At 39.9% G+C, this 25768-nt stretch overlaps 1 protein-coding gene across 2 annotated transcripts; it reads left to right on the top strand.

The window, feature by feature from the left end:
* Positions 1-1100: 1100 nt before the first annotated feature.
* PTPDC1 (protein tyrosine phosphatase domain containing 1) lies at positions 1101-21759 on the top strand. 2 transcript variants are annotated; one of them, XM_065408172.1, is made up of 9 exons: positions 1101-1185; positions 4427-4598; positions 5399-5479; positions 5703-5821; positions 6604-6741; positions 9756-10960; positions 12395-12580; positions 15694-15804; positions 21643-21759. In XM_065408172.1, the coding sequence occupies exons 1-9, from the start codon at positions 1101-1103 to the stop codon at positions 21757-21759; spliced, it is 2214 nt and encodes a 737-aa protein (XP_065264244.1). The 2 variants fall into 2 exon arrangements, with proteins under 2 accessions (XP_065264244.1, XP_065264243.1); XM_065408171.1 differs by lacking the exon at positions 1101-1185 and adding an exon at positions 3605-3818.
* Positions 21760-25768: the final 4009 nt, after the last annotated feature.

The following is a 25768-nucleotide window of genomic DNA, read 5'->3' as shown; positions in this document are numbered from 1 at the left end:
TTCATAGACTCATAGATTCTAGGACTGGAAGGGACCTCGAGAGGTCATCGAGTCCAGTCCCCTGCCCTCATGTCAGGACCAAATACTGTCTAGACCATCCCGGATAGACATTTATCTAACCTACTCTTAAATATCTCTAGAGATGGAGATTCCACAACCTCCCTAGGCAATTTATTCCAGTGTTTAACCACCCTGACAGTTAGGAACTTTTTCCTAATGTCCAACCTAAACCTCCCTTGCTGCAGTTTAAGCCCATTGCTTCTTGTTCTATCCTTAGAGGCTAAGTGAACAAGTTTTCTCCCTCCTCCTCCTGACACCCTTTTAGATACCTGAAGTGTCCCTATGGGAGTTTATACTGGTATAACTATCGGTTTAAATTCACAGCTTAGGTTATACCAAAAGGCCCTTCTCCACGTTGTCAAGATCTCAGATACCAGACTTCTAAGTGGAGCAGTGTCCCGCAAAATATGGTTTCCATAATTGCCAACATGTCAAAAATAACCTGAGGTTTTGAGGCCCATCACCTGATTTGTATGCTTAATTATGGTGATTACACACGCTATTGTAGATAACTGCACACATTCATGGGTGTCTCTTGAAAAAATACAAAGTAATCTAAAATTGTAAATATGAAGTTTCCTATCCAGAAACAGTGCTGCCACAATGATTTAATTAGCTTCTCCTGGAAAAAAAGCATTCTTGCAAGATTTCTGTTCTAAAATCTTGTACTCTAGATCTAGAGAGTTTGATGAAATCAAGATGGCAGTGCATTGAATGTTCTAGGACCTTTGTTGAATGACTCATATTCGTATAAAGGGTCCAGCCCTGAAGTCCATATTCAGCAGAACTCTAAAACTAAAACTGCAGGATGTATGAGCTTGAATTTTCTGGGACAATCTGTCACTTCCTGCATTTAAATCCACTGTGTAACAATGAGTACTACGGCCAATATCTAACTGCCCAAGGCCTCTGTCTCACTCTATACTGCATGTAACTTGCTCAGCTATATTTTTATAATGCATAGGTATCCTCCAATGATTTTTTTAAGTCTCCCCTGATATGTGTACAATAAACATGTTGCTGTTTCAACAGGTACTGCCATGGCTGCTGGGGTCTTGCTGCAAAATGAATTGCCTTATTGTTCATTGGTAAAGAGCAGTGCATATCTTGCAACTATGAGTTCAGGTAATCATTTTCTTTAATATGCCCTTTAAAAGAAAGTTTTTAGATGAGTTTTTTGAAAAGGAATCATCTCTAAAAAATAAAAGCCATATACATCTGTTATGGCTAGGTTGTGGGGATAATGTGTGTGTATATGCAGTACAAATAATTCAGTGTGTTACTCAAACATGACTATGACCAGTAACCACCTTGACATGTTTCCCTTCCATTTCGCTTTCTGATTCTGTTAGGTTATAAATTCTTATGGACAAGGACTGTGCCATCTTTTGTGTTCGGGAAGTGCTTAGACATTGTGGGGTGCCACAAAAAATAATAAATAGTAACAATTTTTACAGGCAATAATTATGATTCACCACTTTGGCTGAATACCTCCAAATGGCACTGAAGTCAATGAGAGAATAGCATTTTGCCTCCTTCAGTCTCACCAACTGCTGGCTGCACTATAACTTTCTTGAATTTGACATATATAGAAGAAAAATGTTACTGACTTATGAAGATCCATACAGAATTACATCTAAGGAGGCAAAATAACTGATGAGCAGAAGTTTGGTATAGTCAATGGATGTAGCCAGCATTTGAACCATCTCTAAAAAAAATCCCCTTAATCACAAATGATACTTAAACCTCAGCACCCAAGAATTATCCAAACAAAAATAACTCCTAAAATTCCAAACATTAAGACAATTGTAAGGCCTTGGAAACAGATTCAGAAGTAAAACTAAAAAAGCCTATAATCACCCCATAACAGACACCCCAAAAACTTGCCTTAGCAGTCCTTCGGGTCTAGACATCCACTTAATTCAAAGTGCTAGTTTTTCTTTTTTGAAATTGATAGTGACATGTCAGGTTTTAAAAAAGGGTTCGTAGATAGCAGTAGCCCAGTGGGATGAGGGGAGTGCTATTTTATAATCCTCAGTTAGCATGTGATTGGTTGATGAAGGCATGGCTTGGTAGCAGACACTCATGGGTAACAGCCATGGAGCAGGCTTTAATATTTCCTCTCCCTCCTGACATCAGCATTAGGGTTGGAACAGGGTAGCAAAGGCTCTTGGGCAACAGCAGCACCCAAGGGAGTAGATTTTAGATGTTCCTCTTCCCTCCTGCCATCACTGGCAAGTGGTAGGGCTGGGAGCAGCACGAAACCTCTCTGTGTGCCCTTACTAGCCAAGTGGCACATCTGTTCAAAATCTAGTAACATCCTTCCTGTCTGCACCTAGAAGAAAGAGATTATTGCCTGAGGTTTTTAAACTGGAAAAAAACATTTTTTACTTACCCGGTTTTGTCATGCAAGTTCCACTTCAAGAGGTATCGACTTCCCTTGGTGTATGTACGCAAGTCCCAATGACATCAGATGGTAATCGCATGCCCAGATTGAGAGTAGAACATGGCCCTAAGAGAGGGCAACAGGAGTAACATGCTTATTGGGTCAGGTTATACTGATTTTTCTTCTATCTTTTCTTTTCTCTACCCTGCTCGTTAAGATCTATAAATTGCACTCTAACAGAGAACTGACAAGATGACTATTATTTTAAATGGTTTTTACAGTCCTTACCCCTGCAAGTGACGGTTTGGCCCTGTGATTTTGAGAGTGCTGAAATCTTTCTGGCCAGCTCAATCTCCCTCTTTAGCATGGAAGCAAAGAGGGAGGCAGCTCATAGCCTGATACCTACCGCTTGAAACTTGGAGCAATCAAATTATATGGCTACTTCTCCCAATAGTCTGCTTTACCTCAACCCAGTAGATCCAAGAGCTTTGGTTAATAAAAAGCTCTGCTCTGAAAAAATAAACCTTTTGTTTTCAATAACAAATTGTGTTTTGTTAGTGGATATGAATGGTCCATGAATGAGCATTCTGCAATTCATCACTGAACAATTTCAATAGCAACACACTAATCCCAATCATTACAGAACTAACAATGCATTTTGGAGCAGCTAAGTGGAGGGCAAAAGATGGCAATGGTCTGTCAAACTAATCAGTGGGGGAGTATAGCGTATTTACTTACAGATTTATAGAAAAGCAGTGCCCCAAACTACATTTTGATTGTATTTCGGTATATAATATACTGTGTAGTATGTTCTGAATGTACAATAAGTGCAATTTACTAAAATACTCATTTTGTTTTGGAAAATCGTCCCAGTCCAGTTGCAGAATTACCTACTTGAAATGCAACTATTCTCATCAGCAGTGGAACAGTTTGTCCCAAGCAGAATCAATTCATATAGAATTTAGCTGCCACAAGGGTAGCTGGCATCAGTGGCTTCATTGTTTGTTACTATGGAGACCGCTCAGCCTATCCTGAATAGCTGTTAGATCATACAGAAAGATACACATCTCTGTGTAACTTCAGCATTGAGCAAGTTGGATTTCAGATCCAGTTTGTTTTCTACGGCATTTGTAAAGTGTTGCAAGGGGGTGATCGATCATGGAGGCTTCACCCAGGAGGCGCTCAGCTGTGAATATTTTTAGCAACTTTTTTCAGGGTCGGAGGCATTCTTCCTCTGATCCCTTTCTCCGCATACTTCAAAGGCGCCGGAGCTCAGTTGTAGAGGTCCTCTCATCATCCACACACCGTGTTATGGTGGCCATATCATCTGTAAGCCCTGCAGAGCTGAATGCAACTTTTCCTGAGAGAAAAAGTGAAGTATTTTTAGATTATTGCCAAAAATCATACTTGGGTTTTATAGCTATGTATTCTATAACGTGTACTAAAGGTGTATAATCTTATTCAGATGTTTAGATGTATATAAATATGTATGAAATATTTCAAAATCATTTTATAGTGGTTATTGTTTTATTATATATAATTGTATTTACTGATATCTTACTCAGGGCTTAATCTGTGCTTTATTTTTAACTTGTAGAGCATTTCAGTTTAAAACCTTGGTTTCAGAAAATAATTAAAGCAAAAGATAGCTTAATATGTGTTTGTGCAGGCATGCTGTACATTTCTAGATAAAAGGTGACCATGATATTTGCTTCATCATGGAGGATATCACATACCTATAATTTCATGAAGAAGGAAACTAAGTTGATGTCATGAATAACAGCACTAATATAAGCTTCAGCGCTAATATAAGCAAAGAATGGTATTTTTATTGTGAATCCTTGCTGCTTAAATCTCTTGAAAAATCTTTAATATACTATATTTTTGTAATTTAAACATTTAAAAGTTTGCTGTATTATATTTTAGGGTAGTGATGATAGTTTGCTAACCTTATGTATTCTGTTTTTCTTTCTGTTGTAGGAAATTCAAGGCGTCCAACCGCAAAATATACTAAAGTAGGGGAACGCCTTCGCCATGTCATTCCTGGTCATATGCAGTGTTCGATGGCATGTGGTGGACGTGCTTGCAAGTATGAAAACCCAGCTCGATGGAGTGACCAAGAGCAAGCCATTAAAGGACTTTACTCTTCCTGGTAATATGCAGTACTCAGTTTCACTAAGCTTAATTGTATTAGCTCCATTAGAGAATTTAGGGTAATAGAGTTATATTGCATTTTTCTACCAAATATAGACTGCCAAGTTAAGTACAGTATGTACTGGAATAAAAGGTTAGTTAAAAATTAATACTTAGCAGTAAGCCATAAAGGGCTCCATACAAAGCCCATCAAAGTCAATGAAAGACACACATTGTCTTCAATGGGCTTTGGCTCAGATCCAAAATAATAAATACCTGTTTACAGATTACATGAATGTTCTAAACTACAGAAGTTTTCCCTTGAAATTTAAATACAGCTGTTAAAATATGCTCATTGGTTTAGATTAAAATGAATGAAAACATTTTATTGAAGATAAAATAATATATCAATAATAATATTGAAAGCATTTTTTCCATCTATATGGTCACTGGAATGTATTTTTAAATTAATATTGACATTTTGTAAAAATGAGTTAAGAAGAAACATGTAAAATGTCTCTGAATAGGAATACAGAAATTGTGATCTGGGTAGCCATTGTCTACTTAAGTTTTGTATCATGCTCATCACCATGGTATTTGAGCACCTCTCATAATGGTATTTTGTTATATAATTTAATTGTTTCAGTGGGATTTATAAAGCATGTAATCTGATGAAAGAATTTTCAAAAAAGGTATAAATGCACATTGCTAATTATAGATAGCTTCCTGAAAATGGAAAAAAAGGTATATATTTTGGTAGATTACCCATGAAATCATCACAATGAAATATCCATCCAAATTATTAATTTATTTTTTCAGGATAACAGATAATATATTGGCCATGGCTCGACCCTCAACAGAAATTATTGAGAAGTATAACATTATTGAGCAGTTTCAAAGGTAATGAATTTTATTGGTAATGAATTGCTCTAGATTTTACTGATATAATCCCTGATCCGTTTTTTCCCTCCTACTTAGATTTGGATTGTTGGTAAAGGTCCTTTAATTTAGCAATATGCAGGTAAGCATCCATTCTGCACTTAGGAGAAATGTATGTTTTAGAAAATAAGGGTTAATGAAATTATTGCTGTATATAATGTGACTATTCTGTTCCTTGCTTAAGGTGTGACATAAAAACAGTAATTAACCTTCAGCGTCCTGGGGAGCATGCTAGCTGTGGGAATCCGCTGGAACAAGAAAGTGGCTTTACCTACCTTCCTGAAGCTTTCATGGAGGATGGAAGTAAGTTCACTCCTGCTGCTTTTCCTCGTTAATTATCGAGTACAGTACATGCAGATTTTCTGTCACACAGCTTTTGGATTAAGAGCAGTTATATAAGGAATACTATACACAAAATATAAAAAATTAAATTTAGCAAAGTCCAACCTTGGATAATACATTGCTCCCTCTCTCGTGTTACTATTGGGTGAGGTATGTGGTTGGTGTGTTAAATTTCAGTAGAATGAGCAGCTAGAGTAGATAGAAGACTATGCCTGGTAAAAAGATAAATGGGAACTGAGCAAAATAATATAGAGCATATTAACTGTGTTTCAGACATGTTTGTGAGTAATGTTGCACTTTTCAAAATGTCTGTTTCTTTGATTTGAAGAGCTTTGTATCAGCAATATCTTTATTTTTTCATACTGCACTGAGTGTATCTGCTTAAGAAAGTTAAGAGCCATTGAATTAAGATTTGCTTTTATGCCCAAACAGAATGTTACACTTTTCCTATATATAGCTCAGTAATTTTAGTATGAATCACTCAGTTTTGTTATACCTTTTCCATTCCAGCTGAGCTTTAGTCTGAAACATCTTAACTACCTCAGCATGTCCATGAAATTCTCACAGCAAGCTCTTTCTGAAATGTGAAAATAATCTGTTTCAAACAAATATATATAGTCAGGCCTATTCGGATTATTTTTATTTTTTCAGTACTTTCATTTAAGACTAGTCATTTCTCTTCTGCATATGGAACAAAAGCTTTAACATTGTGTACTAAAAAAAACAATTCTCTCTCTTTTTAGTTTATTTTTATAATTTTGGATGGAAGGATTATGGCGTGGCATCTCTCACTACTATACTGGATATGGTAAAAGTGATGGCTTTTGCCTTGCAGGAAGGGAGGGTAGCTGTTCATTGTCATGCAGGACTTGGCCGAACAGGTATGTGTTCAACTTCAAAAATTAATGTGAACTTATTTTCTGAAGGTACAAAATAATGGCAGATATACAATTTAAACAAACCTATAATGATTTATATTTATCACTCTGAGGAGGTATACTGTAAAGTGATTAAACTTGCAAACAAAATTTATTTGTAAAAAATAAGAGTCATTCTGTCATAGGCAGCAAGAGGACAAAGTTAACAATTATGAGCTGTGAACCAAAAGGTTAGAGAAACTTTGAATCCACGTAACAATTTCCCAGCAATATTGAAACTGTACAGCCTCCTCTCCTAGGCAGCTGCTACTCCACATAGTCTCCAATTAAGAAAATAATTCACCTTGTGCTTTTCTGGTCTTGAATAGAGTTATCTGTGGTTACCCTCCCAACTCAGACCTTCGGTCTTTGGAGCTTTTTTCTTTTGGGTTTGAGGATGTTAAAGGTTGCACTTACTTCTGACCCCTCCCCAAATATGTCTCTTTGCCTGGCCCCATCTCTGCAATAGCCACCATTGCTCCCTGTGGGTGTGAGGAGTTTGAAAATGATGCAACTGTGCTGCAAACACAGTTGAGAGAGAAACTGGCATTTTTTTAAAATGTGGAGGGAGGCTGAGAAAAAACCTTTAAGCACTCAGAGGTGGCATTTAACAAAGTTAATACAAGCTAAGGGGAGATTTAATTTCTTATTTAAAAGGGGGGGAAAGCCCTAAACCTTAGTCTTCCACTGAGTAGCCACCTCAATTTCAAATTCTCTTACATCCACAGAATGACCGCAATGGCTGACCTATATCAAAGTAAGGGGAAATGGCTAGGAAGGAGATCAGTGAAACAGCTGCAGGCCTCAAATCCTTGCAGCCAGAAGAAAAGATCTCATTTTGGAGATCTGAGATACAAACAGCTGTCTATGCAAGAAATAATAAAATCGGTAGGCTTAGAAAGAAAATAAAAATCCACCTGAGGCTGCCGGAGCCTCTCAGGGAACAGGGAGAGCAAAAAGCTAGGTGCTATGGCTCACCAATCTCCTTTGTAATAATGATGCTTCTACATTTTGAATATATTTTAGATTAATCGGGGGGAGGGGTCGCTCAGTGGTTTGAGCATTGGCCTGCTAAACCCAGGGTTGTGAGTTCAATCCTTGAGGGGGCCACTTAGGAATCAGGGGCAAAATCAGTACTTGGTCCTGCTAGTGAAGGCAGGGGGCTGGACTCAATGACCTTTCAAGGTCCCTTCCAGTTCTAGGAGATAGAATAGCTCCATTAATTTAATTCAAATTTAATGAATTAGCACCAGTGTGCAGCTATTAGAGAAAACGGGCTTTTCTCAGGTATGCTAATAGCACAAGGTATCCCCCTGATTTATGCATATAGAACTTCCCCTATAAGGACTACCCTTGAAATCAATGGGAGTCTTTACTTTATTGGGAGGTGAATGAGGCCCCATGTTGTCTGACAGGCACATACTCTGTCAAGGCTATTCTTATGTTAATTTCTTAATTCATTTGGTCCTGCAGAAAAGGACCTAGGGGTCACAGTGGACGAGAAGCTGGATATGAGTCAACAGTGTGCTCTTGTTGCCAAGAAGGCTAACGGCATTTTGGGCTGTATAAGTAGGGGCATTGCCAGCAGATCGAGGAACGTGATCGTTCCCCTTTATTTGACATTGGTGAGGCCTCACCTGGAATACTGTGTCCAGTTTTGGGCCCCACACTACAAGAAGGATGTGGAAAAATTGGAAAGAGTCCAGCGGAGGGCAACAAAAATGATTAGGGGTCTGGAGCACATGACTTATGAGGAGAGGCTGAGGGAACTGGGATTGTTTAGTCTCCAGAAGAGAAGAATGAGGGGGGATTTGAAAGCTGCTTTCAACTACCTGAGGGGGGGTTCCAAAGAGGATGGAGCTCGGCTGTTCTCAGTGGTGGCAGATGACAGAACAAGGAGCAATGGTCTCAAGTTGCAGTGGGGGAGGTCTAGGTTGGATATTAGGAAAAACTTTTTCACTAGGAGGGTGGTGAAGCACTGGAATGCGTTACCTAGGGAGGTGGTGGAGTCTCCTTCTTTGGAGGTTTTTAAGTCCCGGCTTGACAAAGCCCTGGCTGGGATGATTTAGTTGGGAATTGGTCCTGCTTTGAGCAGGGGGTTGGACTAGATGACCTCCTGAGGTCCCTTCCAACCCTGATATTCTATGATTCTATGATTTCCACACGTACTTTTGGGTGCATGTACAAAATTGAAGTAACTTATAACAGAGAACATAAAAAGCCAGAAACATGACCTCATCCCAAATCCACACATTAGTGACTCCCTCCTACCACCTAGTGTTACCTACTGATCCTTCTGTCCCACAAAAGCTTGGAACAGAAGACTAGTTTTAGAGTATGATTTGAAGGCTAACATTCTGGTTCTGGTGGGCCAAAAGTGGAAGTGAATTCCAGAGAACCCTTCACTGAAAATGCACTGCCTCTAGCCCCTTTGCAATTAGACCATGTAACAACATGTAACATGCCTCTTCTTATCTCTGCTTCCATGATATCACATGGAAAAACAGGCAGTCTTACGTACTGAGTTCCCAAACGATTTACATGAGTATCCTTTTACTGGTGGATAAACTAACAGTGGGAGTCAAGTTTAATTATTTCCCACTGTATGACCAGGTACAGGATCAACTTGGGCAGCCAGCAGCAACAGGGGAAACATAAGAGACTGGAAAGTGGTTGAGATTCAGGGAGGAAAAAGCAGCAAAAGGAAAAGGAGATGGCACAAGAATGGTCAGTGTTGGCCATCTGGGGTATTACCAGTAACCTAGTACTAAAGCAGTTCATCTGTCTTATCGAGACAAGTGCTTATCTAGTTCTTATTGCACTCTGATGCTTGTATTATGATGCAAAAATTGCATATACACTTAGTTAGACAATAGCACACTATGAATTGGACATAAAAATTACATCCTTATGTGTGTGTATTAATTTTTATTTTATAATGTATTAACATGTTAACCATTTGTCTTTAAATTTTCTAGGTGTTTTGATAGCTTGTTACTTAGTTTTTGCAACAAGAATGACTGCGGATCAAGCAATTCTTTTTGTTAGGGCAAAAAGGCCTAATTCTATTCAAACCAGAGGTCAGTTAGTGTGTGTAAGAGAATTCACTCAATTTTTGATCCCTCTAAGAAATGTGTTTGCTTGCTGCGAGCCCAAAGCACATGCAGTTACTCTGTCCCAGTATCTGATCCGTCAGAGGCATCTGCTCCACGGCTATGAGAGTAGACATCTCAAGTATGTGCCAAAACTTATTCATCTAGTTTGCAAGCTGCTGTTGGACTTGGCTGAAAACAGGCAAGTGATAGAGGAGGAATTGTTAGATATACCAGATCTCTCTTCTGAAATTGAAGAGGCTGTTTCTCAGTTGGACTCTACACAGCTAGATAAAGAGTTAACAAGACAGAACAGTGACACATCAGAGCCATTCTCCCACTCAGTAGTGGGAAATGTCACTTTTGAGACCCAGGATTCTGTTTTCTCCCATGAGCACAAATATGATCCTCTTTGGAAGAGGCGGAATGTTGAATGCCTTCAGCCTTTGACTCATTCAAAAAGACGTCTAAGCTATAGTGACTCAGATTTAAGGAGCACTGCATTTCTCTTGGAACAAGGAGAAACTCCATGGACAGTGCCTGCACAAGTACCACTCTTTGACAAACTTAAGCAGCAGAACACTAGGGAACATTTTCTCTCTTCAGGCATTCAAACTCCTCAGCTGGATTTAAACAAAGAGGCCTTAGTTCGTAGTACATTTATTTTCTGGAGTCAAGGTAAATTCAGTTTAGATGGACAAAACAATTTCTATACAAAAAAAAAGCCAAAAGAAGTGCAGCGTAGTAAAACCTTTTCCTCAGGTTTTGAACGTGTACACAATGACAGGGAAGCAAGAACACCAAAACGTAGTTTTGCAAAGGAAATTGGTCACAGAAAGAAGCGAGAGACTAATGTGTATGGCAGAAGAATTTGTGCATCTGAGGACTCTGATAATTCTGCTTTAGAAGAAGAATCATCTATTGGATATGAAAGTCAAGATAGTAAAGACCTATTGGAAGCAGTTCCATACATTGTTTTGCAATCAGAATTAAGTCTGGAAGCACGAAGAATTTTGGCAGCTAAAGCCCTTGCAAATCTTAATGAATTTATGGGAGAGGAGGAAGTGAAACAGAAGGTAGAAATATGGCAGGTATTACTTTTTCTAAAATATTATTCAATATTGTGTATTTATTACATGTATATTTAAAGTATAAACAGCAGCAAAAATTCCACTGCTAGCTTGTGAGAGAAGTCTCTGACACCCGTATAAATTATACACATTATACACGTGCTCTGATATTGAAATTGCCAGTCACCTAAATAAAAGACTCTTGCTTCAACGGAAATATTATATGGTCAGAGGCCTGAGGTTTGACAAAAACAATTAAAAAAAAAAAAAAACTAAGCAAAATTTCACTTTACTGTTAGCATCTAACAGAAAGGTAGAAAAATTATTTCTGTATGTGTTTATTCAGTCAATTTAAAATCAGTTGATAGCTATAGTCATAACATTGTTGGTAACATAAAAGTGCCTCAAGATTTTAGGTTAGAGCCAGGTCAGAGCTTTCTCACAGCTAGTCACAGGATTTTGTGTGTAAATGAGTAAGAGAATTTAGTAGAAATTTAACTGTATAAAATCATCAAAACCATATCCTCCTGAACCCATTTGATTTGAAATAGGAATCAAAAGCTGTTTCATATATTCCACGTATAATTGGAGGGCACTGGACTGTACAATGTGCTATTCATGTTGCCGTTTTGGTCTAAAGAGCCACTTGCATTGCAGCCAATTAATGTTGACAGTTTTGTAAAACAGTACCAGCCCTGATAGAGTTAACAAGGGTCTGAGAGGCCAGTTGGGTTACCTGGCATCACCTGCAAGAGGGAGGACCACGATTAATTAAGAATGAAGCCCAGCTAGGGAAGGGCTGGGATAGCACTGTAAAGCCAGGAGGGATAGCAGAAGGGAGGTGCAGTCACTCCCTGGGATGAGGGAAGTTGTCAGGGACCAGGAGGAGAGTAAGTCCTGAGATTCTGCCCTGGAGTAAGAAGTCTAGCAAGTCGGCTCCCGTGGTAAAACCAGAAACAGGCAAGGGAAGGCAAAAGGCTGGGTAAGAGGGAGCCAGCAACTGGGACAGGGACTGATTAGACCTGGATTGCTGGTTTTAAGGTCTCTCTGGGCTGGAATCCGGTGTAATTCATGGGTTCCCCTGCCAGCTGCTGGTGTAGTGGCTCTTGAGCCCCAAGCTGGGGTTGGACACCATCTTAAGAAGGCATTTGGAAGTGGTCCTGTTGGACTTTGTAATCCTGGAAAGGGGTGGACTAAACAGTGACCTCGCTGGAGGGCCAACTTACCAGAATAAAGACTATTGCAGAGCGAACAGAAGGGGTGACCTAATGCTGTGAGATCTACTTTCCCAGTTCTAGGCAGGAGAAGGTACAATGAGTGGGAACCCCATTACAGGAGGAAATATATTCATGGGGCTGATAAATGTCTCCTTTGTGCACAAGTCTAACAAGTGCTGCTAAAAGCAAAGAAAATCTTAGCAGAAGTAAATAGATGGTGCATTTTTATTTTTGTTAGAAAGAACTGAATTCTCGAGATGGAGCTTGGGATAGAATTTGTGCCGAGAGAGATCCTTTTGTCCTTTGCAGCTTGATGTGGTCCTGGATAGAGCAACTAAAAGAACCTGTTATAACCAAAGAGGATATTGACATGTTGTCAAAAAAATGCACAGAATCACCAGAAACTCTTAACTTACTAGCAAAGGTAAACACTATATATGTCAATTCATTATTTTACTGAAAAGTACAGTTTATTAACTCAAGCTTTGCATCAGTGGCCCTTAAACAAGGAATTTACATTTTTAAAGGTAACTTGCAATAAAACAAATTTCAAGCTCCATAAAAATCAAATGAAAATGTATCTTGATAGTTCACAGTAAGTTTTAATCAGTGCTTAGATGCTCTGGTGATGGGTGCTTTAGAAAAATCCAAGATAGATAAAATCTTAGAGCTCTAGTCAATAGAAACTTGATTTCCATGTGTGCTGGCTGGAGGTACCACAGCCTGCTGCAACTTGAAATTCAGAGAGACAGAAGGCAAGAAACTCTTTCCCTTTAGCTTTCCCTAATACCAGGTCTGGCAACAGTGCTTAATATTGACCACATTATAGTCCTATGCATCTTCAAAGTGCTGTGCAAACATCTAATCCTGTAGCATTGAGAGGGTTGGTGCAGAGGATGTGAGGAACTGACAAATCCAAGTAGTAAATGCTTCAGTAGCCTGGCCAAGTTCCATTACATAAATCAAAGTTCTGGACTTCCATATTCTCAAATCATGATGGGGAATAAGTCATTCTGCTCTGAAACATTTGCATTATGTTTTCTGTAAAGGGATAAATAAATCCTTTTAGCTATTCTACCTTTTCAGAACATTTCCTTATGAAGAGAGTTTGTGTTCTAGAATTCTCAGTCACATGACAAATCTTCCAGTACTTTGGGTGTTCTTTTTGTTTCTGGATTATTTGTGTAGAAAGTAGGGCACATTCTAATACCCCCCTCTGCTCACAGTTACACATTTCCTCGAGCAGCAGGTGGCGATTGCCTTCTCTGCAGTCCACTTCCATGACATTCAGCTTCTCTCAGTTCAGGGTTTTGAAATGTCATGCTTCTTCCTGAACTCAGTTCATCAGGGTTTTATTATTTTGGCTGAATAAAAGATAAAGTAACCGCTTAATACCTGAAGGTAAACTAACCATCAAAATTAATTATTTTATCTTACCCATTTGTTGTTTATCTTCCTACATTAGTTGTTGTAATGTATGTTTGCCCTTAAAAGCTGCCTGCCCAAGTGGAGATGATCTCCCCCAAGATCTGGTGGCGAGCCTAATGTGGAAGAGGAGATCAGCTGCCTTCAGAACACCGTTTCCCTCATCCACCCAGACACTTTTTTTGGTACCCCTCAGAGACCCTTCTGTGGGGTTGTGATCCACACTGGAAAGGGAGCTGGGCAGGCCAGGGGTGGGAATGGGATGTTAATTGAGTATATACTTCCCTGGGCCCTATAGTCTTTCCTAGGAAAAGATAATACGATCTGGAGCTGTATAATTTTTTGTGCCCTTTCACAATAGGGATTCCCCAAGTTAGGGGGTGAAGTCTAAGTGGACAGCCATGGGTAGGAGAGTCCATAGTACCATGCATCTATTGGAACGGTACTGTCAAATAGTGGGGCTTGGGAAACCTTGGGGGGGGGAAGGAAAGCCTGTGCATGGATAGACCTGATCTCCTAGAAGTTTCAGAGGATCCATGGGATTTGTGTCACGGGGCTACCCACATTCTGCAGGAGAACTGTTGTAATAGTTGCGCCTACAAGTTTTACCCCAATTGTGGGCTCAGTTGTAAGAAGTGAGTGAAAGTTCATAAAATGTCCCAATAACCTATAACAATAAACATTGATGGAGAAAAGGTGCAAAAGGGAGACAGACTGAATTAGTCCAAACAAAAAGGCCTACCGAAACAATTCAAGAATTGTGTTAAGATCATGTCTCATAAACAAGAGAAGCATGGGACCAGATATCAGTGAACCAAAATTGTTGGAAATTAGGCCTAATTGGTGGGCAAAAAAATAGTAGGATGGATTATTCTACTCATCACTCCCTTTTGGAGTCCTTAAAAGATTTTGAAGGAAAGTTGGGATGGACATAAACGCTGGATGACTGAAAGAGAAAGGAAGGGGAAGAGTGAGTTTCATCATGGTGATGGCTGCCATTCCCACCCTCTCCTGAAATATCAGGATCCAGCGTGACACCATTGTGCCTCCTTCATCCTAATCCTGAGAGATGTTCTGATCATACTGGCCCAGAGAAAGGGAGCCAGATGACATTGCCACCTTCAGTAACTCTGGCTAAAGACTGTCAACCTCCCTCCCTCCCGTTGTGTGTCCTTTTCCTTTCCCTCCTTATTTCGTCTCTTTCCTATCTCTCTCCTTTTTCTTTCTGTTTAATAAGAGCTGGGTTAGCTGGTCAAGACTATATTTCATAACACTCCTGTAAGCCTGTGGCCAGAAAGAGGCAGCTAAAAGCAATTTCCTGAACATCCCAATGCTAGTACAAGTTTACCAGGTCTCAGAGAGGCCATGTGCTGTGGCCTTTATTTTTTCCAGCAGTGAGATTACAAGCAAAAGTTGACACCAGACTCTGGTGACCAGAGACAGAAGCTGCATTTTCTATCTTTGCTATTCTTCTCTCTTCCCTCTTGTGTGTGTTTGTCTTGTTTTGTTTTTTAGAAAATGGGATCAGATTTTAACAGCAACAACAACAGTTCCAGCCCCTCTGAATTAACTTCTTTTTTTCCCCAAAAGGACAGTTACCATTTCTATCATCATCTTAAAGACTTTCACCGTGGGTTTTTCTTTCTAAAGATTCTCTACAGTTAAAGGGAACAAGAGAGGTCATTAAATGAAAGTTTTAATACTTTACATTTCAAATGCTGTAACAGTTTCCCCCCCCCCCTTTTTTTTTTTTTTTTTTTGGTGTGTATATCTTTAATGGTGTATTTGCCATGGTACTAAGCAGGCTTAGGTCTCTGTATACCAAACCCTGAACTTTGCTTGAAACTGTTTAATATTGGACTGTTTCAGGGTATGTTGACACCTTTGGCCCATATATTACATCAAAATTAACACAACAGAACCTCTCTTCCCATTATTGAACAATTATGTAAGAACTCTGCAGGAGAATCCTTGTGGAATTTATTCCCCTGGATTTTATTGCAAGTGCGGGTAATGTGGTCTACAGTTCTCGGAGTACTTTTAACAATTATTTAAATGTTTTCCTTGAAAATGTTTCCTTTTTAATAACTTTATATTTCTTTTACCCACTAGGAACAATATCAGACTATTCTTTGTATTTTCCATTGTGTAGTGAATTTGCAGACAATACCAGCTGATGTGGAGAAAGCCTTACTTACCCGGGCCATTAAAGCTTTCACTAAGGCAAGTAGCAACTCGCCCATGAAATTGTGATTGTGTTGTAGATTATGGAGGATGAAGTAATAGTCTTAGCCAAAAATTTTAGTAATTCATTAATAGTTATTATACTGACACTTATCTACTTCAAAGTATAAAAGTTTTGTCATAGCAAATCCTCTCCAAAGCACAGAAAAATACTCCGCACAGGTCAACTGTGGGTGTTGAGTATTGAATGGGGTAAAAATAGTGCCTTTGAACAGTATTTCTTTATTCTCTGGCTTCATTTTTATGTCTTGCTAGGCCACTTCCACTGGGTAGAAGTTGAAGTTAGACTATTCCAAACTGGAAATAAAGCACACACTTTTAACTGTGAAGATAATTAGCCTTCTTTTGTTTGAGTCTCCCACAGTACCAAGGTGGAGGTTTACATGGCTAAGATTATCTCCGGGCTTTAAAATCTGCCCTGCTTTTGAGGCAGCTATAGCTGTGAAGGATGGATGTGTTAAATATATTTTTTGTTTAGGAGAGTAACAAATTACAGACAAATGTTCAATTTACAAATCCTTTTCTGAGCACATGCAGAGAGCTTATGCCATGTTTGTTTAAAAATGTTTGATGCAAAAGTCAAATCAATGAAGAGCTTTTTGGACTCTGAAGGCTCTTCTTGAAAGCAATCTGCTGCTTTAAAATCAGTTTATGTTAGTGTTTCTGTTATCAGAAACACTATTTTGGGACCTAACAGGACTTCTGGCTCTAAGAGATCTTGTGCTTCTCAGAAATATGCTGAGCCGTCTCTTCAGTTCTTTCTGTGTCATTCAGCAACTGCTGTTGCCCTCGGTAGGAGAAAGCAGAGATCTTCCGATGGTGTTGAACTCCTCAGTATTGGCCAAGAAGAGATCTAAGATTCATCACACTGATATCTTCAAACTGCCTCCTTCCAAAACTAATTGGTGCCACGAGTCTTCAAGGGCTGCGGAATATTACTCTGCTGCTTCGGTACCATGTTGTCTATCTCTGGCAACCAATACCTCTTTCTTAGTACTAACATGATTGGTACCATCTGCCACAGATTTTTTAAGTATTGCATATTAATAAGAAGATCCCATATATTGAGACTTCCATACTGATACTGCTGAGATTGGTTCTTCCCACCTTGGTACCCATTCCTCTCTTAATGCAGGCGGCTTTCACAAATTCTCCAACCATAGTGATCACTGCAGAACCACAATCTCCTCACTTAGATATTTCTCCAGTATCTACAGAATCTACATCCCTTACGCTACTGGAACCAAAGATACTGATTATGAAAACCTCCCTGTGACCATCATCTGTAGTACCAATATCTATTTCTCAGAGATTGGCATCTGGATCTCTGCAGCCTGTTAAAACTCCTCAGAGATCCATACCACTCTTGGAGGAGTTCTATTTCTCTGCCTCTTTGTCTCATGACAGTAGAAGCCCTTCTTCTAGATTCTCGTCTCTTTTTCCTAGGCTGGCTCCTGAATGAGACTCAAGAAGGAGTCCTTCTCATTATAGATCCCATACGTCTGGTATTTCATCCCATATTGTGGCATTGTATGCCTTTCTCATATGAGATGCAGTCTTGGCCATAGTAGTCAGGGTGGAAGCATCACCATTTTCCTGCTCTTTATTCATCCAGATCTAGGTCTAGAATTAGATCACCATCTCCTGAGGAACCATCTAAGATAGCCCAAATATGTAACCAGGAGCTTGTCTAGCAATTTGAACAAAAACCTCATACTGAGGAGTAAGATCTTATGGAGGAACATGGGTATCAACTGATTCCTTTGGCTATTCATCTTCCTCATCAGATGAAGCTGTACCACGATCTGCTCTTTCCACAGTCAATTTCAAGGTCTTTCACAACCTTCTTAAAGGATAGCAGAGATCTTAGATACTCCTCGAAGTTGTCCAGGAAAGGTCACACAAGTTATCCAGCAATTTGCATCTGGTTTCCCAGGGTTGATTGGTATGGGAAAATGATGAGGCTATCCTTGAGTCAGTTAAAGATATGTGGCAGGCTCCGGCATCTATTTCAGCCACATCTAAAAGAGCAGATCTCAAATATCAAGTTGCCCCCAGGGGTTTGAATATTTCTTGACCCCTGGCCCCTGGGTCTTTAGTAGTAGTAGTGCTCATGAAAACTCCAAGCAGCCTGGTCCTCCTAAATCTACATCTAGGTAGATGAGCATAAGCTCTTACAGTTGAACAAAAAACTTCTTCAGGACATCAGGGACAAGTCAAAAGCAGTAGCTTTGGAAGGACGGCAGCTGACAAAAACTGCATTCCAAGTGTCTTTGGAGGCTTCTGACACTGCAGCTAGGACAATGGCTACTGCAATAACTATATGCAGAACATCCTGGCTGCAATAGTAAGGAATTCCAAAAGAGGTTCACATCATAGGAACATAAGAACAGCCATAGTGGGTCAGACCAATGGCCCATCTAGCCCAGTGCTAGATGCTTCAGAGGGAATGAACAGAAGAGGGCAGTTTCGAGTGATTGGTCCCATGTTGTCCAATCCCAGCTTCTGGCAGTTGGAAGTTTAGGGACACTCAGAGCATTGGATTGTGGGTGACTGAGGACCTTCCTTTTGAGGGCCAAGATCTTTTCATCTTGAAGACTGATTAGGTGCTTCATGCATTGAAGAACTCGAGAGCAACCTTTTGATCTTTTGGCCTCTGTGTTGCATACCAGAGGAAAAAGCAAACAAAACCTCTGACCTTCTCAAAACAGAGATTTCCATCTTCTTATTCATACCAACAAAGAACTTCTGAATTGTACAAGGAAAAAAAGCTCTTTTAAGAAGAGAAAAGCCCTCTATCTACTATTAATGTGCATTCATATAGGGCCAAAGGCTGCAGGTTTGATGCCAGGGTCAAGAGTTGTGAGCTAGTTTGTTGAGAATCTATGCCCTTTCTCCCCTCTCTTTGGCAATTGCCTTGTTTGCAGATGCATGGGCTTCAATTAGTACCAACCAGTGGGTCTTAGAAGTTATCCAGCAAGTGTATTCAATTCAGCCCCAGTCTATGCCAATTCTGCACTCTCTTCCCTGTCTCTTTTCAGGGACACTTAACACAATGGTCTGGTGCAGGAGGAGATAGATACTCTTCAGGGTGTGATTGAGATGGTGCCTTTAGGGTTGTGTGGCAAGGGCTTCTATTCCTACTACTTCCTCATTCCAACAAAGAAAGGAGGGTGGTATTCTGTATTAGATCTCAGAGGGCCCAACAAACTCATGGGGAGCTTCAAATCTCAGATGACCACCTTTTTCTTCAGTAATTCCTTCTCTAGATCCCATGAACTGGTTTGTAACTCCTGACTTGCAGGATGCTTACTCCCATATGGCAAAACATCCAGCTCTCAGGAAGCTTCTTCATTTCATGGTCAGTGGACATTATTGCCAGATCAAAGTCCTCCCTTTCAGTCTCTCAACAGCTCTGAGTGTGTTTGCCAAATGCTTTTCAGTGGGAGCAGCTATGCAGAGGAGACAAGGCATTCACATGTATCCCTATCTCACTGACTTTTTATGGCTTTTGGTAGCAAATCTAAAGGTCATGCTGTATCCTCTGAGGCTCTTGAAGTGGGTTTCGGACTATATGAAGATATCCTATGCATTGAATAAACTACCCCTTCCCTCTAGAGTTAGGGCATACTTTATTAGAGCTCAGTCTACATCTGTAACTTGTTTCAGGGGAATCCCTGTTTCTGAAATTTGTAGGGCAGCTGCTTGGAGTTCTGTTCATACATTTACCAATCAACGTTTCATTGTGGTAGCCTCTAGATCAGATACCCAATTTGGCAAGGCTATCCTACAGTTATTTTAAATAGGACTCCTATCACTCACCTCCTTGAGAGGTAGCTGTTAGCCAATCACCTACAGTGGGAACTATGTGGACAAATGCTTGAAGAAAGAGGTTACTTAACTGACAGCAACTGGAGTTTAAAGTGCTTCCCCCCCCCCCGCCCATGGATCCCACAACCCACCCACTTTCCCCCCAGATACAGAGTCCTTTACCAGATAGTCTATACTAGTGAAGGAACTGAGTGGTGGTTGGGGCCGCTTTGCTCTTTATACTCTCAGAGAGGCACAACTGAAACTGTTGGCTAGAAGATTCTTGGCTTGTATGCATGGGCATGCAAACCTACACTGGGATCTGTGCATACAAAAGCATAGTAAATTTCAGTTACTGTAATGTAAGTCACCTCTCATTGTGTTTTGGCAGGCCTCAAGCAAAAACCAGGTAGAATATTCATTTTCTGCTCATGCTTTTTCCTTGGGCATATTTCAGCCTCCCTTAGGGGAAGTTAAGCTTCACTAATAAGGCTGGCATCACTGTTTGATTCCGTTTGGATTCCCCTCCCCCACCCCCACCCCCACCCCGATAAGTCTTCCCTCCTCAGTAATTAAGATTAACATTGTCCTCAACTTTATCTAAACTAACTAAGATGCTTTTTTCCGGCCCATGACCTAGTGATTATGGAAGAGTTGTGTATGTTGTTCCTGTCATCAATTAGGGTGGTGCCTGCAAATTATCTAAGTATCTCTGAAGGAATATTTGGTAATATTGTAGTTTTACAAATGAAGATCATTTGCACTAACTATAGAAACTATAGCCCCAGTATTTCAGAGCCTCAGTGTGTATAATGTATAGAACAGAAACCTGTTCTAGTCAGATCAAAATATGGTTTAGGTGAAATAAGATTAGAAAAGGAGTAACAATGTACACTTGTTAAGCCCACACACCATGAACAGTAAAGCTAGTAGTGTGCACAGAACTCTGCATTTAGTGGGTCAGATCCTCAGCTGGGGTAACTTGATGTAGCTCCATTGTCAAATACTGGTTATTTTTTGTAGGGCCCATCCTTCCATGCAAGTTATCATGGAGGGCAGAGGAAACATGTGCAACATGTGAAAACTATAACTATTACTGCTTTGTCCCCCTGGCCAGGAACTAAGGCTTCCAAACCATTACCTGTAGATCATCCAAGAACTGTTCACATGGATTTATCTTGTCTCCAATCTGCCTCCCAGATTCACCATTTTCAACTAGACCCTGATAGTATGGTTTCATAACCCATGCTCTCAAGCACTCCATGTGCTGCAACAGCCTTCTGAACTCCCCTCACATGAAGGAGAAAGTAGTGCCAATTAATAGAACTCAAATTGTATTCGTTTGTGCAATGTTCTCTTGCAGGTTTGGGTGGAGTGAAAGAATCCAGAGCCTAACAATTTCTCCCAATCTTCCATGTCCATGGAACTAGAATTCTGCTGGGTAGGGACACAAAGGGGAACATGTAGCAGAAGTGAAGTCCCCTCCCCCGTTCCATGGATGCATGGTCTCCATCCACATACACAGGTGGTGGGGAGCATGGGATATATACATATAAACAAGTGATTATAAAAGCAGACATAAAGGTTTGTGAGGGTTAAATATAGTCATACGGTGGGTTCTGGTGATTGTGAACTCAGAGCATCTTTCCTCTGATAAAGTATTTGAAATAATTTGAAAAGAAGGATCATATATAACGCACAGCCACGCTTCAGCTAGTAGCCATTCAGACTGTAGACATGAGCATGACATCTCTCCTCCTAACTCTTTTATTTCTAACTGCCATTTTGTTTTAACCTGTCAGTAGATAGAACTGAAGTACTCTGTGATAGTTGTTCAGACCTGAAGTGATTTATGAAAAATACCTATTTCCTGGTTTAAAATAAGTATATGAAAATGCATCTGGTACTTTGTATTTTAAAATATGTATTATTTAGTGTTTTCTGTCTGTATTGTGCCATGTCATACAGTACTGTAAAACATTAAAATTAATTTCTCCCTCTTCCCAGATAAGTTTGGATTCTGAAAATGGACCACAGGTTTACAACACTCTGGGAAAACTATTTAAACAAATACTGGAAGCAAAAAGAAAGGAGGCCAAAAAAGAAACAGATAACCCCTCTTGATGTTTACACAGTTATGCTGGGGATTTCAGTGGTCCTGTCAAATTATCTTTCATTTACCAGCTACAGTATTTTGTGCTAATTGGCATGTACTGACCAAATTTTAGTTTTAGTTAAAGAACTTTTTTTAAAAAAGGGAGCTGTAGTGAGCCTTATTCCATTTACAGATTTAAAAGTTGATATTTTAATGAGCTGCTACTATGTGATTGTACTGTAGCATTTGGTTTGAAGCAATATGCTTTTATATTGTGAACTCTGTTTTAAAATTATATTTATTGATTTAGAAGTCTCATCAATAAGCTATATTTTTTTATGTTAAACAGTTGCCACAATGTCAGTGCCATGTTATATAATGATTTAATGTATTAATATTTATGTATCAATGTTTACATTAATTATATTTCATTTTACTTTACAGTGAATAAATACTGACAACATTCTGATGTATTTATTGGGTTCTTTGGAAATCTTAAAATAAGATTAGTTGTAATAGTAAAGAAATTTGTAGGAAAAAAATCCTTTATAAATAGGCTGTAGTAAATCACCACATGTCTTAATGTTGTTTTCTTATGTGTCTTAAAAAAAAAACCCTAACAAGCATTTAACTTTTCAGTGTATGTTGCTTATTTACCAACTTTTATATATTTTTAGGTATTTTAATATAAAAGGTTTCTGAAAATTTATTTTTAATGGAAATTTGAATGTATGTTAAGGTGCTTGAAAGGAAAGAGTAATCTTTTCCAACTGGCTAAAGAAACCTACAGATGTTTACCTCATTTGAAAAGTTATTTAAATTTGAAACCTTATCCAAAGGCCTCATTCTTTACTCACGCTGAGTCATAACTTACATGAGTAACCTATAAAAATTAAATCAATGAAAACCTTAAATGTAAAAAGTGTATTGCAGATGCTAAAGTATTGTGTTGCTTTTTTGTATCTTTGAATGAGATGTCATTTTCTATTTCTTTTATTAAAGACATCTGTGTATATTCCAAAAAACAATTTCTGTTTATGGATTAGGATTCAGGTTGGTTCCCCAATTTGCAGGGTTACAGCTCATATGGTAAGATAAGCTTAAAAAAATCCTTTCCTGTTCTAAAATATTTAGCTATACAACACCATCAGTGACTGCATATATTCAGTTAAAAATAGGATTGTTTGCTATGTTAATAATTTATAAATGCTAACTGCAAGATAACTCCATAAACCAAATTCAGAGCCAAGCAAATCAGTTCCTGTCTTTATAGAATGATCTTAAAATGTGTACATGTGAAAGTAAAATACTGTATATGAATCACACCCAAAAAACTTTGTAAACTAAAACTCTAGAAAATCACCAGTTAAGGCAACACTAACATCCAGAATACCCTCAATTCACATGCCTTTATCATCGATATATAATACCCAAGTGCATTCACAGGTTTCACAGCTCCACAAGAAATTATTTTCAACTTCCAGCGTTCAAAAACTTATAAAGTACAGATCCAATTCCTCAGTATCACATGCCTAGTCTTCATTCCAAACTCAGAATGGTTTAGGTTGTAGTAACAAATTAGTTATTTTAAACTTAAATGTCTATTAAGTTTAAGTTTAAATAAGTCTATTCAACTTATGTTCATTAGTATCAGAGGGGTAGCTGTGTTAGTCTGTATCCACAAAAATAACGAGGAGTCTGGTGGCACCTTAAAGGTGCCACCAGACTCCTCGTTGTTTTTATGTTCATTAGCTATATTAACCTTTCTGAGATTGATGTTAAGGTTAGGCACGTGTTTGAGGAACCAGATGTGTGCACTGTGATTGGCTGTACGGTGGCTGCAGGCTTGCTGGCCACACCTAGAGGATGGTTGGAGGAGTGTGGCTAATTACCACTGTGCCCCCTACTGAAGGCCCCAGGAGTGAATTGTGGGGGCACTGGGTGGAGGAAGTGTAAGTATGGTTATTGTCTGAATGCCCACGGCAGAAATGGAAGAGATGAGATGGAGGACAAATTTGGGGGGAGTAGGGCTCTATTTGGGTCATGGGGAGGGAATCATACAGGAGCAGGAATCGGGTGGAACAAGAGGGAGGACAGGTGCTGAGAAGCAGGGCTCAGTCAGTTGGCACAGGAGGAGAAGAGGAGGGGGCTTTAGCAATGTGGCATAATGGGGTAGCTGATGAGGGAGCATTAGGGCCCTGTACCATGAGCACAGTAAGAGTGACACTGTGTCAGGTAGGATGCGCAGCGAGCAGGGCTCTGGTAGGTGAGCCTTTGAGTTGAGGGGAGCATAGTTCTGGAGAGAGGGGGCATACTGTGCACCAGCATAAGCCCATGCAAATCTCAGGCTGAGCAAAGACCTGTATGAGTACAAGCGGGTTACATTTCTAAATGTTTACCTGTATGAAAATGTGTGCTTGCCCTGAACTTTATGTGGACTCTGCTGTTGGGGAGAAGGGAGGCAGGCAGAATGTAGGGGTGGGAACATGATACAGTAGGAATAATGGGGAAAAGGGCAGCTGCAGATGTACAGTGGCAGAGATTGAGGTGGGGGGGGGGTGTAGGCTGTAGAAGAGTTGAGGTTATCTGGTGGTGCATTGGGGATTATGAAGTAGCAGAATTGGGGGGGGGGGAAGGTTTGGGACAGTGGTGGGATTTAAGGAGACCAAGGGGTCATGAGCTAATAGGAGTACAGCTAGTTCACTGACCAAAGCTCTGCTTCTGAGCTAGGCAGCCAGCCAGCCCTAGAACAGAGCTGCTAAGAGGCTTCTGGAGGGGGTTGTCAGCTAATTAGCCCACGGAGCAGCTCAAGGCCGGTGTTGCATCTCCTGTTCTAGTATTGGGCCATCCTCAATCCAATCCCTTTCCCTGCTGGCTTCAAGGAGGCAGCAGAATCATGCAGCATTTTCTAAAAGGTTAATTTACTGACCATTTTACAGCCCATTTTGCGGAACCCAATTTCAATACCTACCTTGAGGCGAAGCTTTGTGGTGATAGGAGATTTTGTTGGTCAGATGGAGGGAAACAAACATGAGATAATTAGCAAAATATATTAAAATGAGCCAATTTTTAGGTCCTTAATTTTCAGAACTGATCATAGTTGCCAATAAGACAACAGTGAAAACGTAGAAAGTATAACCCTTATGCTAGCAATGGGGCAGCAATGAGGGCCAGGTTCAAATAGCTAGGAGTCCTTCATAAAATGAACAAACACCACCGTCTTGAGCCCGCCCCTTACCCACAATTTTTAGAATCACTGACTGCCTTCCCTCTGTGCTCTTAACAGGCAGTACTTTCCCATTTACAAGCACTGAGTCTAAGATGAAACAAGGAAAATGTTATTAGTGGGAAAGGGGACACAGCATCAACTTGGGAAAACACAGCAACACTACACGTAACTAAATGACAAATCAAGCACTTCCCAATGGGAACTTTGGCAGTAGTCCATTAACTCTGCCTATTGGACACTCACACTGGGTAAGCAAAGACGACCAGCTAACCTTTACCCCCTCTGTTAAATGTTACCTCCCCTTCCCCCATCTGCTAAATGCCATGATGGTTTGGTGTCAGTGGATATCATAGTTGCAGAGTCCTGAGGTGCATCTGAGCGGACTTGTCTCCAGTCTCTTGGGAAGTGCTGCCTGGTCCTGAGGCTCCCCCACCTAACCCACATAGACTGATTTCAGTTTTAGTTAGTGGTGGGTTGAAGGGATCTCACTGGAGTTCAAAAAGCCTTCTCTAACTTGTACTCGGTTAAGGAGCCACCTTTGCATTATCTCCAGTTGCAAAGCTCTCCGTAACAGCTCTTGTAGTGAAGTCCTCAGTCTACATCATGTTTTACCTGAAAAATCCCTCTCCAAAACCAGAATTCTCTAGAAAGAAAAAGCAGGAGCACATAGGATCTCTGAACAGAAGCCTTACTCATGGCTAAACTCTTTGTTCCCCCAACTTATAACAATAATTTTTTTAAAAGATTTCTATTTTCCCTTTGAAATCAGTTCCATTACCCTAACAATTCTGACTTTGTTTGCAGTGATG

The sequence above is a fragment of the Emys orbicularis genome, chromosome 7, assembly GCF_028017835.1.
Source record: "Emys orbicularis isolate rEmyOrb1 chromosome 7, rEmyOrb1.hap1, whole genome shotgun sequence".
Taxonomy (NCBI): domain Eukaryota; kingdom Metazoa; phylum Chordata; order Testudines; family Emydidae; genus Emys; species Emys orbicularis.
Note: the sequence above shows the minus strand (reverse complement) of the source record. Positions and strands in the feature narration are given on the sequence as shown.

Excerpts from the sequence above, each read along its gene's own strand:
- PTPDC1 (XM_065408171.1), top strand. The coding sequence starts at position 3,605 with ATGGAGGCTTCACCCAGGAGGCGCTCAGCTGTGAATATTTTTAGCAAC. Across the intron at positions 3,819-4,426 it reads AACTTTTCCTGAGAGAAAAA|GAAATTCAAGGCGTCCAACC; the intron begins GTGAAGTATTTT and ends TTTCTGTTGTAG. Across the intron at positions 15,805-21,642 it reads CCATTAAAGCTTTCACTAAG|ATAAGTTTGGATTCTGAAAA; the intron begins GCAAGTAGCAAC and ends CCCTCTTCCCAG.